Consider the following 17366-nt stretch of genomic DNA (forward strand, 5'->3'; position numbering starts at 1 on the left):
TACATGGGTTCTTTATATGTGTTATATTAAGTAGAGAGTTCCTAGACGTGTATTGCTAAAAGGCAAAACTAGAAAACTAGTAAAGAACAATAGCGATCCAGCTTTAAATTTTGCTTTGTTTCTTATAAGAACATTATTTTTTACTGAAAACCAAAATCTCTTGCTTTATTTTAATCCAAACCATGACATCATTATTTGTCTTTATAAGCATATGTTTTATTTTCTATAATGTTAGTATTATTCAGTTCAGTGGTGTTTTTCAGCATATATTGAGATGTGCAAACAGGGACATTCTATGCCTTTATTAACTTATTTAAAAAAAAAAAATAGAATTATAACATCATCAGAATATATTATCAGATAACAACTTGATTCTTTTATTTTGTTTGTTTGTTTATTGATCAAGTATAGGATAGTAGTTTGCTTTGGATTCTGCTCATTCTTTTCTCTCCCTCCCCAAAATCCTTTGTTTACACATGCCCTAATTATATATTGTGTCTTAATAGGAGCGTGAGTCTACAATTTTTCTGTGCAATAATATCCCACTCTTCTTTCTTCACAAAAGTTTATACAAATTTCAGAGGCAAAAAAACCCCCAGAAATATTTGAGAATTAATGTTGTTCCTTGGAAGGAACAGTGTTTCATTTTCGTATCTAGTAATCTTGGATAGATTTTTGCAAGTGAAAACAGATTTTGTATCGCCTGTGACATTTGCATAATAAAACCTGTAGAACTATATCACATTATTGCTTAGTTTGCAACTAAGTTAATCATATCCATTTGCAACCATTTACTGACACAGTATATTTGTTAGGAAAAACAAAAATATGATACTTTTTAAAATAAACTTTAACAATGTATCTCAATCAGTGTCCAAGGTTTTCTGTTCATCAGACATAGCAAGAACTCGAAACTGATTTTACATTCAATATAAATCCCCCCCTCCCCCCAAAAAAGCATTGTAGTCTCTATTCTAGTGGCTCTCTGGCTCTCATAACAAAGAAGCCGTTAATTTTTTAATTGAATTTCTGTAAAACCTTTTAAATACCACTGTTCAGAACCAAAGTTTTTGATTCCTTGTCACTGAACCTGCTTCACTCAATGTCTTTCTGTTGTGATGCCTAAAAGGAAAATAAAGAGTGTCTTAAAATCTTCAAAATAGTTAGTGTGGAAAAGTATTTTGCTCTCATGAAGGCTTTGGGAAGCGTTCATTTGAAATCCTACTAAGAATAGAGACGAAAGAGACCAGACACTAAAGTGAGGGATGTATTGCCACTGAAAATAAATTTGTGAATTGAGTCTCTAGGCCAGTGATGGTGAACCTATGGCACAGGTGCCACAGGTGGCACGCAGAGCCATATCTGCTGGCACACAAACTGTTGCCCTAGCTCAGCTCCAACGTGCATGTATGTGCCGGCCAGCTGATTTTTGGCTCACACCGAGGCTCTGAGACGGTGTTCTTGACTTCCAGAGAGCCTCCAGGGGGATGTGGAAGGGCGTTTTTACCCTGTCCAGACTCCAGGGAAGCCTTTGGAGCCTGGGGAGGGTGAAACATGAGCCTACTGGGCCCACCAGAAGTTGAGAAACAGACCATTTCCAGCTTCCAGAGGGCCTCTGGGGAGCAGGAGAAGCTGTTTTTGCCCTTCACGGGTATTGAATTATGGATGTGGGCACTCAAGCATGTGCAGTACCGCGCACGCATGCTCTTTCGGCACCCGAGGGGAAAAAAAGTTCGCCATCACTGCTCTAGGCAATTTTTTTTCTCTGGCTGACATCATTCTATATATTTGCTTTTTTTCATCAATATTCAAAAAGTTACAATTTTTGTCCAACTTCCACATTTTCTTTTTGTACATATATATCTTCCCATGTTCACTAAGCCTGAGGTTTCATTGCCAGGTATTGTGGTCTCTCTGACCCTGTGATTATTGCAGTTCTCGGCAAGAGATCTTAATAAACTTATTTTCTATAACATGTTCCTCTCCTTTCTCCAGGGGCAGCTCTTCAGAGGTTCCAGCCTACTTTTTCGTAGATCATCCACACCAGCAACAATTTTGGTTGACTAATTTCACTTGGGAGACAGAAGAAAACTTAGATCCTTGTAGAAGAGACTCTAAATCAGCATGTTTTTACCATTCTTTTTCATTTGTAAAATGAAAGACTTTTACCAGTAAGAACAGCTCATTTCATTAAGTTTGACAACAGAAAGTTCAGCTATTTCTGACCAGATCGTGCCTGCCAGATGAAGGGGGCAGTGCTGGTCAGGCCTTAGATCAAAAGGGCAGCCCCAACTTTTCATGTTTTCAAGCATAGTCATGGTTTGCAGAATCTGATTTACACTTTTCCCTAAATAAGATTTAAGATGGAATGAGAGATTCCCCATTTTAGTACCATTAGAGAAAATAGCTTACATTTTATCTCGTTACTAGTTTTGGCTTTTGTCATGTCTACATATTAAATCCAACTGATGTTGGAATACCTTTCATTCCTAACATTTAGCAAAACCGCAAAACCTCTTAATATGGAATTTTTTAATCATGACATGTATAAACCTGATCGTTTAGTTTTTATAATGCAGCTTCATTTGCATCATATAGTTTTTTTAAGTTAAATATTTGACAAAGGCACTTCTTAAACCCTAGAGTAGGATGAATTATTTATATGGATCTGTCTAGATTTTTGTTTAAATTTAGTATTGGTTACAAATTTAAGCTTGGTGCAGGTAAATATTGATTTACAACCACAATTGAGACCAGATTTTATGTTGCTAAGCAAGGAAATTATTAAGTCAGGCTCATGATAGTTTTTGCTATGGCTGTTAAGTGAATCAATGCAATTATTAAGTGAATCATGCAGTTGTTAAACAATTCCAGCTTTCCCCATTGACTTTTCTTGTTGGAAGCCAGCTGGGATGGTTGCTCATGGCAATCCCATGACACCAAAATTGGTGGCCAAATCTCCAAATGTTGACCATGAGATGCTGTGACAGTTGTAAGTGTAAAGATCAGTCATAACCCACCTTTTTCAGTGCTGCTGTAACTTTGAACAGTCAGTAAATGAATGTTTGTAAATCAAGGTATGTTGTGATTTAGGAAGAATTCTCTGATAATGAAAACTGGGCTACAGAGCCCCTAGTACAAGAAAATGTTGTGTACGTATGATAGTTGAGTTGTGGTAGTTCTCGTGTCATACAGAGGCGTTCCAAATGTCAGAAGGATTTTTTGATGTCAAGATTCAGTACAGCTGCAAAGATAATACATCTGATAATAACAATTTTCTGACTAAAGTAAAGTAGTAAGAGCCAAGAAAAGGACATTGGTGAATACCATGAGCAGTATTTTTCCTGGTCAGTAATATAAATATGAAATAATGTTGCACTACATTACTGATTTTATTTTCGATAAAAGCTTGGCTGGCTAGGGATATCTACTGCAGGTTACTTATTCCAGCTAAGCAGCACTTGTAATGTGAACACTTAACTCATTAGATCACAGTTAGCTTTTCTAGTATTTATTTTAGACTGTAAATTTACTGATTTAGAATTCACTAAATTCAGTTGGAATGGCTTTCAGACAAACAGCTACAGGATTGCACTGTTAAGATGTTTTTACTGCTGAGATTTTTCCAAACATTTAAATGTTTAACATTTAAACACCCTTCCTTACAATTGCTACCATCAAATTACTTATTATATTACTTTTCGCTCCAAAGAGATCTGTCAATTAATGTGAGGCCCACTTTTAGCAGCTTTGCAAATAGCATAGTGAATTTATATTTCTTGTGAAGGAGTATCTTTTTTAATCAATTAAATATTCTTGCCTGCTGACAAATTGTCATATTCAAATTACTTACTCGCATACTCTTAAATAGAGCCAAAGAAAGACTGAGTACTGTAAGTGAAAGTGAGAATTCATGTGGCTTCAGTTCTAAATTTTATACAGTTAAATCATGCATATCACAAAGGTAAGAAAAAGCTATTTTCAAAATGCAATCATGCAGAAGATACCACAAAGGGAATATGGGAAATATGCTGCTTTGTCTTTTTGGTGCTACTATTAAAAACCTGAATTGATGTTGGTCATCGGGAAGCTTGACTAAAGAAGGAAAATGTAACATTGGGATTCTGAAGTACACTAATTCGTTGTGCAATATTAATACTGAAAATGTTGCTTAGCAAGCTGTGTTCTAGCTTTATCTACACACAGAAGAAAGTCTTGTTTCCATCTAGTGTTGCTGTAAATAGAGCCAGTGACTCCATCCCACTTAACTTTGGAGATAGGTTTTATGCTTTTTGCATGTGTGTATGTATTACTCAGTAATTCCCAAATGGATCTGAGCTGGCTTCAGGAAATTTCTGAGTCAGAAGCCAAGTGCATTAATTTTGTAACTTCCATACAGTGAAGTATGGTATGTCTATTTTGTCATTGTTTTTCTTGATATTTTCTTTTAACCCAGAAAGGAAAATGTTCATAATATCTCGCTTCAGAAAGGTTGTAGGAATTCTTTAAAGGGATAAAATTTGTCTTCTAAATGCAGTGGCCCAGAAATTTTATTTTATCATCATGATCTTTTGAACTGATAAATTTGCCCTGATGATTTGGAGATTACATCTGAAAAGCATTGTATAAGCATTTGGCATAATTTATTGGGTAATGATTTTTATGGAATCTAGAAATGCAGGTGCTTCCATAGCTTCTGATCTTTGCCAAAAATTTTAAATTGTTTATGTCAAAATGAATGTATAGTTACAGCAAATTAATTCAAAGCTTACTTGACATCTGTTTGAAAATAAAATGGGAAAATGACCTCAACTGTGCTAATATTGCTTGTTGATATAAATAAGTATATTAATTCAAACCTTATTTGACATATGAAAAATAAAATGTGAAAATGACCTCAATTGTGTTAATACTGCTTTTTAATATAAGTAGGATTGTACAATAGTTTTTATCTTTTTAATACAGCTAGAGATAGTCAAGGAAAAATTGCACATTTGAATCTAGTTCCTCTTGCCTCTGGTATCAACTGGAGAATATAAAATCCAGATCTAATCAGATGAATAGTATTGTCCAAAAATCAGCAAAATGACATATGAAAAATAAAATGTGAAAATGACCTCAATTGTGTTAATACTGCTTTTTAATATAAGAGAATGGTAATATTTGGTATCTTGATTCTGTTGCAATATTCTTTTAAAATAAGGATGTAACTGGTCTAGGGGAAGGCAAAGTTGGCTCTTCTATGACATGTAGACTTCAACTCCCAGAATTCCCGAGCTAGCATAATTGGCTCAGGAATTCTGGGAGTTAAAGTCCCAGAAAGTCATAGAAAAGCCAACTTTGCCTACCCCTGAACTAGCTGGTCCTAATTCTTATTTTATTTATTTATTCATTCTTATCCATGCTATTTTTGGACAACATTTTATCTAATATGCGCTTTTAGTTTAGTCAAAGTTGTTAATCATAAAATGTGCAAATTGAGCTCACCCACGATGCAGAGTTATATTTATATGAGTCAAGGCTAACTACATGGACTATTATCTTTTAAAGATACCAGTTTATGACATACTTACATAGATTAAATGCTTTCATAACTAGGAACATTATTCTATTTATATTTTCTATGAATTACATCCTATTGACTACAATATGAGTTTCTCCTATGAAAACACATACGGTTATAAGTCAAGTATGAGCTGATAAAACCCCAGTGAAGGTCTTTCCTATGTCATGTAATGACTCATTAGCATTAAGCAAATTATTGTGTCTTAACCTTAATCAGTACCCATTTTTTCCAGTCAGAGGAGAAAAGTGACACACTTAATGTACAAGGTCACCATAGGAATGATTAAGTGGGGATTACTAATGCTTTATATACGGAAAGCTTTGAATAGTACTATTCCATAAACAGTAATTTTTAAATAAACCTGATGGTGGTATTGCCCTTCTTTAACTGGAAGATGTTTATCTAAGCAATACCTTAAAAAAGCCATATTGATTTTTAAATTAGACTATACAAGTGGTATATTTTTTCTTTCTTGTGCTGTTTGAGATTTCTTATCAGATTGCTAACTTCTGTCCTTAATTTATCCCTTAAATCTAATTGCCAAACTGACTTTTGTTCAGTCATTGCCTTTTGAAAATAGTCTTATTGTCATTACATGACACAGACTCTCCCCATCTATTGGGATAACTTCAGACTCATGATAGACTATGATTTAGATACATGGCAGTTTCATATGGCTAGTCTGAATGTTCTCATAATTCTCCCAGTCTGTTCTCAGAAGCACTTGATATATTTTACAATCTGCTTCAGAGATGATGCATTTATTTTTTTAATTTTTTGCCAGATCCTATTCTTGTTTGGTTGAGAGAAGAGGGATATATCAATTTCTGCATTTTTGTGTTCAGTCAGCTGGCAGATTGCTGACTGATTTGGTTGTACAACTGAGTAGTGTATTAATAAGACAACAAAGAGCAGACGGTATCATTGGTTTTTTTTAAAAATTGAGCAAAGGTACAGAGTTATTTACTCAAATTTAGAAAGCAGTTTGACAGCAGAACGTTTTCAGATTCATTCATTCAAAGCCATCAAAAGCTTATACAGTATTGTTTATTAAGTACAGTACAGGGCTTAAAATTCAATTTAAAATAATACAGAATATTATAACCGTTTTAATTTTTAAACTATGCAATTTTAAAACTGAGAATCAACAGTTAAAATATATAAATTATTTAATAAATAGATAGATATGATATGAACCTGGCTCTGCAAGGGATAAATATTGAATTTACAGTTACTAAGCTATTGTAGTATAGGTTCATGGTTAGCTAGGATTGCATAATATGCTGAGCCAAAAAAAAATCACATGTTGGCTTAGCATTATATGTGAATCCAACAAAGATGCTTAGAGATTATTTCCACTTTTTGGTTATCCATCTCTCATTTGTTGAAGGCACCCTATGAAGAATTTCTGAATATCTCAAAACTGTGTGGCAACAGGAAGCCTTTCAGGTAACTTAGATCTTAAAACTCCTCTGCATTCCACCAAGAACTTGGCAAACAACTTGGACGGAGTGGTTCTTTCTAAAAGCTCAAATGTGCTTGTGGCAAGTCCAGCACAGACTTTGCTGGGTTGAGGAAGCACCAGAAGTAGAACAGTACCTCAGATCTACTAAAACAGGACACATGCAGCTGAGAGCTCACTTCCTTCTGTTCGTTTCCTATTTTTAGCATAATACAGCTGTTTTGAATTTTGAGAACTATTTCCTTGAGCAAAGTCCCTAAGTACCTCCCGTTTTGTAATTCTGCAGCCTTTCTCAGTAACAAACTCTGACAAGTGGTTCACTTATTTAATATTTGTGGTGTATAACTGTGTCTTTCTCTGTATCTTACATCTATCTTGAAGGAGAGCATTTGCCCATCGCCCTTTTTTATTTGTTTCCTGTGTGTTTTATATCTAGTTCCATTTGGAGATAATGGTATCATCTTAAACAGCAAATGATTTTCCATTTCATCTCACCACCACACACACACACACATTACGAAGAGACCTGCTTTTTTCCCCAGAAAATTGTAACTGTTAATTGTAAGTATTAATCTTTCAGTTTTTCAGTGTATGTTTTGATATTTTTTTCAAGCAGGGTTCTTAACAAAGAAACAAATCCAAATAAAAGTTTAAAACAACCATGGCTTTAATTCTCAAAGATTAAGTTAAGAAAATTATATATGATGGATGAAAAGAGTTTAGTTACTCATCTCCCCACCCCCCAAAATTGACCAGCACAATCATTACATTATTTGAAACGTTTGAGTATCTATGTCAAAGCAGACTTAGAAAAGTTTGTATTTTTGAAGCTTTATGCTCAAGCAAAAACTGAGATTGAAATTTGCTCATATTACAAAATTTCATTTTTACGTTTTGAATCTGAGAATTTCAAAGTTAGGTTTTCAATGCAGGTGTTTTCATCTCCAAATTCAGTGGCTCCTGACATACTTTCATTATATTGTGGCTTGTATGTGTGTTCTTTTTTTAAAAGGTTATTAATTCTAAAAGTTGTTTAGCTGCTCCCTTTTCTCTTATTGTTAGAAAAAGATACAAAATTATGTTGCAAATTAATGGAGTGTATTGCAGAAAGTAAAACCCATCTTCACAGACTTGCAAGATAAACCCATCGTTACAGATTTGCAATTTACAATCAACTCTGATTCTGTGAGTCAGGATTTGGTTCTATGTACTCACCTGTAAATTCATGCTGAGTCCTTTAAGATTAAATCTCTCACAATTTTGAGTATTTGTCATGCCTTGGTAGCTTCAGCAGCTTAATGATATCCTGGATGTTCTTAAATTTTAGACTTTCATTATCATAAGGTTACTATACAAATGCACCATTCATTCATTCATACACATTCATTCACACAGCTAATCTGTAGCAAAAAATAATAGCTGGAGTCAGTCAATTCAAAATATACATAACTTCAATAATATCAAGCAATGCCACAAAAAGAACATACCCACCCAAAAGGAAGGAAATCAGGACAGTGAGTTTTAGAGTAAAGCTGAATGGGCAGAGAACATTATCCATTTGCGCAGGAGTGGAGAAATCAAGAAACCTTGAGGAAAAGCATGATTGGTTGAACACCTAAAGAGAAACTTTAATCCAGACACCACTTACTAAACACTAAAAGTCAGTGGCATGTCAATATCAAAATTCTGAAACATACCAATCTGGGATAGTTGGCAAGCATTTGAATAATCACAATATTTGGCCCATGAATTTAAGAGCAAATATGTTTTAAATTTCTCCTGATTGTCTAAATTCTGTTCTAAAGGAGGGGAAAATTTCTCAAGTATCAGACTCAGGTAACTGCTTTGTACTGGGTTAGAGTAGCCTACTGTGCAGAGAAGGTGCTTTCCAATCAGGGCAAGAGTGTGTAGGATATGACTGTAGATGATGCAGTGTTGCTTGCTAAACAGAGGATCCATTATTGATGCCGTGGAGCACGCCCTTGGCCTAGAGTGATAGGAATGTTTGCTTTCCTCTGCTCCTGTTGAACAGTGCCAAAGCAGGAAGCACATAGACAAGAAGACAACAGATCCGAACAGGAGGGGAGGGGGGAAGTAAAATTCCCCCGAATGGTATAACTGGATTTTACTATCCAATAATCCAGTGGTTCCCAGTGTGGGGCCTATGCCCAACCGGGGAGCAATTTGATTTTTAATAGGGGCGATTGGAACCTTGTTTAAACCAAGTTAATGGCCTCCACGTGTAGGAGTAGGAGTTCACTTTTTGAATAGTAAGAATTATATGTCACGGGAGGGGGGAGCATCAGGATTTTAGAGATGTTTAGCTGGGGCCTGGGCAAAAAAAGGTTGGGAACCATTGCATTAATCCATAGTCTCCTTTCTTGGTGTTTCATTTGGATATGACTTTAGGAAACCTATAATCCAAATCAATCCTTGATTACTGAATTTAGAGTGAAAAAGCCAGGCATTGAAATCATGTCTCAGCCAAGGGCAGGACAAATTTATTATTATTTTATTTATTATTTATTTTTTATTGGATTTCTATGCCGCCCCACTCCGAGGACTCAGGGTGGCTGACAACATATAATAAACAATATACAATATCTAATTAATTAATTAAAAATCTAAAACCCAAAAAACCTTTAAAAAAACAATCCTTCCATTCGCTCAACATTCTCTCAACACATTCATTGGCCAGGGAGCAAGAATCTAATGGCCCTAAACATAAGAAATGATGTTTGTCCTGCTCCTAAAGTTGTAGAGAGATTTTTTAAAAGAAATGAAGATCGCATAAAAATTATAAAATAAGGATAAGAAGCAAAACAAAATACTTGTGCACAAAACATATTTAGCTCAGGAATTCCATTTTTTCCCCCTAGAATTAGCTGATCCATTCCCAAATGATTCATGCACTTCCAGGCGTATATAATCCAAGATGGGAAAATATTTTTGTAAAAGTAATTATTTCTTATTATGATAAGTGCACTTCTGGAAATATCTGAATCACACCTGAATATGCCAGATATCCCATTCCAGAGGTAAAAAAATGGCATGCTCTGAAACCAACTATTCTATACTGTATTGCAAAACTTTTTTTAACGAAACCAAAAGCTATCAACTAGAAATGACCTGGTCTAAATAAAATTGTAGTCATTAAAGTGTTAGACAATCACTACAGAGATCCAAGTTGAAGTTTCTGTATGATCATGGATCTCACTGGTGACTTTGGACTATTAATATGGTCCATATTACAGAGTTTTATGAGGGAAAAAATGTATATTGAGGGATCCCAATATAAATGAAAAATTGTAAATTTTAATAGGAATGAGGTAATAGAGCTGAGATGGACTGTTTTAATCACAGCAAAAATTAGAAACATATCTTGAGGTATGAACTTATTAGATTTTCCCCCACCTTGATTATTTTATATATAACTCAAGGTGACAAACATACAATAACATTCCTTCCTCCTATTTTTCCTACAACTCGGGGGCTGAGAGAGACTGAACGGCTCCAACCCACCTAGTTGTTTTTCATGCCTAAAGTGGGACTAAAAGTCCGTGTCTTGTTTTCTCAATCGGGAATCATAACCATTATACCAAACTATCTCTTAATAGATAGACATAATCACAGTGGCAGAATAGAATATTATACTGATCTACTCCCAGGTTTTAAAACTGGTCCATATATTGGAACCAATTACAAACCTACCTACTGTTTTTTATATTAATAGGCATTAATTAATAGATTCTTTTAAGCAAGAAACAATGCTTGACATTGCTTGAAGCAATGCTTTTAAGCAAGAAACAATGCTTGAAACCTGACATGGTAGGGCATACTCTTCCAGTTGGAATGTCAGGGAAACATCACCATATGGCTAATTGCTTTTTGCAAAGCATACATCCTAGACCCATGATGATGAACCTATGGCACATGTGCCACAGGTGGCATGTGTAGCCATATTGGAGGGCATGCAAAGCGTTTCCCAATGTCAGCTCCTGCGCATGCTAGCCAACTGATTTTCACCTTTGGGGAAGGCTGTTTCGTTGTCCGGAGGCTTTAGGGGAGCTTCCCTGAAGCCCCAGTGTGCAAAAAACAGCCCAATGGGCAAACAGGAAGTTCAGAAAAATGGACGTTCTGTTTTCTCATTGTCCTGTTTTTCGCACTCTGGAGCTTAAGGAAGCTTCCCTGAAGGGTGCAAAGTGCAAAAAACAGCACAACGGTCAAACTGGAAGTCCGTTGTTCCTAACTTCTAGTTTGTCCATTTGCCTGTTTTTTCACCATCCCAGGCTTCAGTGAGGCCTGTGTGCATGCACAAGTATGGGAGGGAGGATTGTGCGCATGTGTAGAGGCAGCATGGTGTACATGCATGGGGGAGGGAATGGGTGTGGGCACCCTTTTGACACGTGAACCAAAAATGGTCCTCCATCACTGTCCTAGATCCTTCCTTGGAATAGCAGCAGTGGGAAGCAAATTACCTGAACAGGCTACTGAGTTCCTTAATGCAGGAGTCAACTTCTGCCCATGGCACAGTACCGGGCCATGGTCTGTTTGGAACCAGGGAGCAGGTGAGCTCACAAGCATGCAAAGCTCCATTTGTGCAAGCAGTGGGCATATGAATAAAACCATCCCCTCTCCTCCACCACCACCACCATCAGTCTACTGAACCAGAAAGGATGGGCTTAATGGGTCTCTTTTCAGTATGCAAAGAAAAGAGGGAACAGTTGTTTAGCTTCCCAATGAAAAGTGGTTCTTTCATTTGATACTCATCCCCACTTTTTTTCATTCTTCTCTTTGAGCATTCTAGTCACAGGGTGGACTTCCTATTCCTTCTTGTAAAAGACTCACTGTGACCAACCACTGTGCTTAGTTGGAACAGGAAACTCCAGGGCAAGGAACTCTTTGTCAGGCCAACATCACAAAGTTCTAGAGCAGTTCTAGTATGAGGAAAAACAACTTCCCAGCTCTTAGGTAAGAACTGATCCACACAAACTACCTAGATAACACCATTCATGCAGTAATAGTATATTAAAATAAGACAGAGCATAGGAGTGAGAGTTAGCAAAATTTATGCATAATATGAAAAGAATTTTGCAGGCGAAAAAAACCTTTTCTGATGAAGATCAAAAGGGATCAACTATGACATTTGTGTTCTAACCATTACCAGCTTGTGGTTTTGATCTGGCTTTATTTAAATTTTATTATTATTACTCTCCTTCCAAGTAAGGAATTGGTTTTATTGGGTTAAAATGAGTGCCAGTTTTACATGTATTACATTCTATGATTTGTTTTCAATCCCAGATTACATGTTTTGGGAGTTGTACGCCATCCAGAGTTAAATGATTGGAGCAGCCTATAAGCATACTAACTAACAAAATAAATTGTACCTCTTTTGTTATTCAATCATTTCAAATATATTTGCTTTTATGGCTCTGATGGTTGGATTGCTTTTATATCTTTTTCTCTGATCTGATTTTTTTCTAATCGTCATTTCATTATTATTTTTTTCCCAAATCCTTTAGAATTTTTCATGCTGTGAAATTGATGGACTTTTTTTTAACCACAGGATGCCTTCGGATGATGTAAAATATCTTAGGCATTGTAAAAAAATAAAATGGTGACTGCCAAAGGCAGCTGCTTTCACTAGAGAAGCATAAGCCCCACTCTGCCCCAGAATCAGTGATGAATAGGTATGAATGAGACAACAAAACCCCTCAAATAATAGCATTTGTTTCTTAACAAATGAAGACTGAAGCAAATGCTTTTCATTCGGTTCAGGTTTGCATTCATTACGAAAAAATTTGCATCCCTATCAGCAATTGCTTCTTGTTTTATTATGCAAAAATAATGGAGAACAAAATAAAATGCCATTCTGCAGCAAAAACAAATAACCCCCAAACAGTTTTTTGCTCTGGTTTTCTAATTACCAATATCTTTCCCAATCTTAGAAATTTCACAGGAGTTGAGAAATTGATTTAAAACAAATTGTAAAAAGATTCTGGTCTATTTAGATTTATTTCTAAAGGAAATTTTATATTGCTTTTCTTTATAATACTCTACAGAAAAGGGAATCCATCATTCAAAGTAAAAAAAAACCATATTAATACAATATTCACATTAGAGGAAGAAATATTTAAAATACTTCTAGATTATCTTCAAAATCTTCAGATTAGTACAAAGCTGTTTGCCATGGCAGAGCCCAACTTGCTTTGAACCATTTCCATTACTTACTTCAAAGGGCAAGTCATTTTGTGTGTGTGTGTGTGTGTATTTAGGGTGCATTTTTTTTTGCCTCCCCAAGATTGTATGCAGTACTCATTTGCAATTGTAGGGATCTCTTTTTCTTAACAATAGCAACCTTACTGTACTCTTCCTGCCAGCTGATGTTTATTAAGTCATGATCCATCTCTATATCTAGCCAGAAAACCCATCCTAGATTAAAAGCGGGGAATGTTGCAAGCCAAGAAAAGACCGATGGCTTTGTTGCTGGCGTCACAGTTTATTTCCAGTGCCAATACACCATGTATGATTGGTTATATTTCACGACAATGAAATCTACCTTAAGGTAGATAACAGGAGAACACAAATAAAAATGATGTTGTCCTTATGGAGACAAGGAAGGAATAGGAGTAAGGAAGCGGACCATTTCTTTTTCAAATAGAGACATGAATACTGTATTCATTTACATGTTGCTTTTTGCCCAGGATACTCAATGTGGCTTAGAATTCAAAACAATCCTGATACAGAAACATTCCTGGTGTTATCCTGTTTTTGAACATGGATTCTTTTATCCCAGAATTGATAGGTTTGCCTCTCAAGGGCTCTGCTTGGTTCCGAAGGCTGCTGAGCTACAACAGCGGCCATTAGTCACCAAGGGACATTGCTCAGTCCAGTTAATTTGGTCAGGGAAATGTGCTTGTATAGCTTCACTACATTTCTTTCAAGCTGGAGAAATCAATTCTCAGCAGTTTGGATAGGATACAAGAGGCCCGGATATAAAGGTCGTGGGTTGGGAGGGAGAGAAAGTGAGAAATTGCCAGGTTTTTTTACAGGATTAAAAGCATCTTATTAAGGATCCTATTTTTCTTCTTGATAGGAGACTATGGGACTGTCTGGTAGGAAGAAATATATAGAAATAATGTGAAGTAAAATGGCTTCTGTTCTTACCCCAATGGTTGAGAATCATATCCGTTACCGGAAAGACTTTGTCTGCAACCATAATGACCAGGAATATTTCAAAATAATTTTTTCTCCCTATAAAAGGCTTGGAAGATTACAACTATAGAGAGAGAAACAGTGGGGTGGTTTCCTGGCTCGTTTTGGTATTTCATTTCTTTTACCCTTTTAATTCTAAATTGCAGGAGCAACATCTAGAGAGCCACTTATGTTGCACCAGATGTAAGGCAAAGCTCCCTCTCATCCCCTTGCTTTCCCTTGATTAAAACATTAGAATTCTTTAATCTCTCTGAATTGAGTTTCTTCCTTAAAAGCTGCCTGTTCTCTTTGATACACCAAAGCAGTTCTTGTCACGCTGCCAAAGGAGGCCGGGAGGAGTGTCACACAGCTCAAACTTTTACAAGCTGAGTGATCCGGAAAACAAGCAAAGGCACACAGACATAGACACAGAGAGAGAGAGAGAGAAAGGGAGACAGAGAACGAGAAAGTGAGAGAGAAATCTTATTTTTAATTTTTGTTTTTTTGTGACATTCGGCTATGAATGCATTTTTTTCTTTTTAATTTTTTTTTTGTCTAACTTGACAAACCTTTGTGAAACTTGGACGAGAGGAGAAAATGACGTCACTGCAATCTGGGGGTGCCTTTTGCGCTGCCTGTCAGATCCAAAAGAAAAGAACAGAGCAATAAAACAACGGCTGTCTCTGTCTCCTTCGTTAAACATGGCACTAATTGGATGTTAATTTCTCTTTGCTCTTCTCGCTGTTTGATTGTGAGAACTCGGCTCTCCCCCCACCCACCCCCAGCAAGACTCTTGCCAATAGCAGGGAATCCATACTGTATGTTCCCTCCCTCCCAACCGTGGGCTCAAAACAATTCAGAAGCCGGGCAGTATTAAAAATGCAGAAAGGGGAGGGCAGGGGAGGGATTGGATTTGGGAGTTTTCACGAAGCTCAACATTTTCCATTCATTGTGCTGTACAGAGTTCGGAGTATTTCCACCCCCCACCCCCCCCTTGTGTTCTGTCCAGTCTCCTTGGCAGCATGGAAAAAAAAAAAGAATTAACCCAACCACTACCCAACCCATGTGTGAAACAGCATGTAGGAGAACTAGTGCAGACAAGAAGCTGTTGCTGTCTTTTTCACCCGGGTCACCCTTAAGGGGTGTTTGTGCTTCTTAGCTTGAATTCTAGAGGGTCCTGAGTGCAGCTGATTGATTTCCTAATGTACACGCATGCACCACCCGTGCATTACAGTGGTGCAGGGGGAAAAGGTAAGTTAAGTATAGGCTTGAGGAAGAGCAGGGTGAAATTTACCAAGGGAGATGGTGGGTGGGTGGAGAAGAAGAAGAAGGGGAGGGGAAGAAGCAGGAGGGGGTGGAGGGTAGAAATGTGGGAGTAAAGTCCTACCTGGGATCGGTGCCAACTTCCTGCACAGGGCTGCAGACCCGCAGCTTTGAGCAACCCACCAGAGGCGACTTTTCTCTCTTGTCACGATTCCAAGAGGGAAGGAAGGCAACAGGAACAGGTACAACAGATGCAGAGCAGCCTCTTTTTTTGCCAGGGTGTTGGTGGGTAAACCCTCTTCTTTCCTCCCCCCCCCTTCATTCTCTCTCCAATCCTTATTGCAGACAGCTGTATTTTTAAATGATCCTTCCAAATAGGGTCGTCGAAGGAGGCTTTTTTCCTTTAATTTTTTAAAAATGATTTTATTGTACGGCTTTGGAGGGGCGAAGGGGCTCTTGCAAACCTCTCCTGTCCATTAGGATTAACATGCAGGAGATGTGACTGTCACTTTGCTTATTGACAGTTGCCTGTACAGGGATGGGAAATGGCTTTGTTCCGTGCTGCCTGGGAAGCAGTGCCAACTCTGACTTGGCAGCTAAGCCAGAGTGGGCAGGGAGAATGCGGGGAGAGCGAGAGAGAGAGGACAAAAAAAAAGAAAGAGAGAGAGAAAGAAAGAGAACGGCTGCTGAGGCTTCTAAAGTGGAAATGGCTGTAGGCCCATTTCTGAACGAGCAGCTATTCACTGCCCCTTTCGCTTGCTCGCTCACTTTCTTTTTTTAATTTCTTTTTTCTCTCTCTCTCTTTAAAGCTGGCACAGAAAAAAATGGAAAATGGGAGCTGGAGGGTGGGTGTCCTCTTCTGGCATATCCTGGTAGTTTGTTTGCTTGCTTTGATTTGTTTTTAAACCATCCTCATCTCCATTTATGCCTCTTAACTCTTTTTTTTCTTGCCGCCGACAAAAGAAATATTTCGCAAAAACGAAACTGCTTCTTGTATGAGAGGGTTGTTTTCTGTTTGTTTCCTTTTTTGTGTTCTTTTGTCTTTTATCCTCTTTGGCTGTGTTTTAAAGGAGATTGCCGCCTCCTGACATCCCAAGTTAGGAAAGTAGAAGTCAACATTTATTTTATGTACGTACCTTGGGCTGCTAACACGGAGAAAAGAGAGAATGAGCTGCTTGTTTTAACTGGCGTGGGTTGAAAGAATAGGTATTGGTTGGAAATTGCCCTTTGGAAATGGTTCTCAATAGAGACTGAGAAACTTTAGAGATATTTGATTGGGAGGAGGGGTGCCATGGATTTTTTTTCTCCCCAGTTTGCTAATAAAGGGAGACTATTTGAAGGGTATATTGAAGTGGCGTTCCAAGTGGAGGAATTTGTGCCAGCTTCTCTTTATGCCAGCCTCTTGTCGGCCTTGGCGTCTCATTCGGATGAAGCCTGGCATGCAGGCACCGCCCATTTCTTGGCGCTGAACTGCTCTGAGAAGGAAAAGGGAACGCATGGGGGGGGGGAAGAGAGCTGTTTTACTGAAACTGGCCTTTCTTGAAAAAAGAAACCATTCCTGATGATTGTCCAGATCATCGAAGTTAAAGCCAGCGGCTACTGAGCAGCAAAATCTTTCTCCTCCCTGGCACATCTCTTTCGGGTACGAAATCAAATGTAGTTCCTTTTTGAAAATATTTTAAAATGCCATTTTATTTGTCCAAGTGCTTTGGCACTTGCTACTCCTACATCCTTTCTTCCTTCCTCCGTTCTTCTCGCTTTTTGTCTTAAAAGATTCCATTTATTTAAACTAACCCAACTTGTTGGTGGGCTTTATTGTTTATTATTTCTCCTGACTGTTAATCAGGTTTTCCTTTTGAGTTTTCAAAATATTTTGATTTT

General features: G+C 37.3%; 2 protein-coding genes and 1 long non-coding RNA gene across 4 annotated transcripts in view; 1 reads left to right on the forward strand and 2 right to left on the reverse strand.

Annotated features, from left to right (window-relative positions):
- The window catches only part of MTCH1 (mitochondrial carrier 1), a 21964-nt gene extending 17069 nt beyond the window's left edge, over window positions 1–4895 (forward strand). For both annotated transcript variants that reach the window (XM_070745208.1, XM_070745207.1), the window contains exon 12: window positions 1996–4895. In XM_070745208.1, the coding sequence (XP_070601309.1) occupies window positions 1996–2067 (72 nt within the window). In that variant the 3' untranslated portion in view covers window positions 2068–4895. The remainder of the gene's footprint in view (window positions 1–1995) is intronic.
- Window positions 1–17366, reverse strand: part of FKBP5 (FKBP prolyl isomerase 5) — a 1202894-nt gene that overhangs the window by 995254 nt on the left and 190274 nt on the right. The gene's annotated exons all lie outside the window — the stretch shown is intronic.
- LOC139163910 (uncharacterized) lies at window positions 1053–15689 on the reverse strand. The gene is made up of 3 exons (XR_011558540.1): window positions 15610–15689; window positions 14792–14857; window positions 1053–1122 (listed from the first exon to the last, which is right to left on the reverse strand). It is a non-coding gene; the product is annotated as an uncharacterized lncRNA (long non-coding RNA).

This window comes from Erythrolamprus reginae, chromosome 3 (genome assembly GCF_031021105.1).
Source record: "Erythrolamprus reginae isolate rEryReg1 chromosome 3, rEryReg1.hap1, whole genome shotgun sequence".
In the NCBI taxonomy this organism is placed as follows: Eukaryota; Metazoa; Chordata; class Lepidosauria; order Squamata; family Dipsadidae; genus Erythrolamprus; species Erythrolamprus reginae.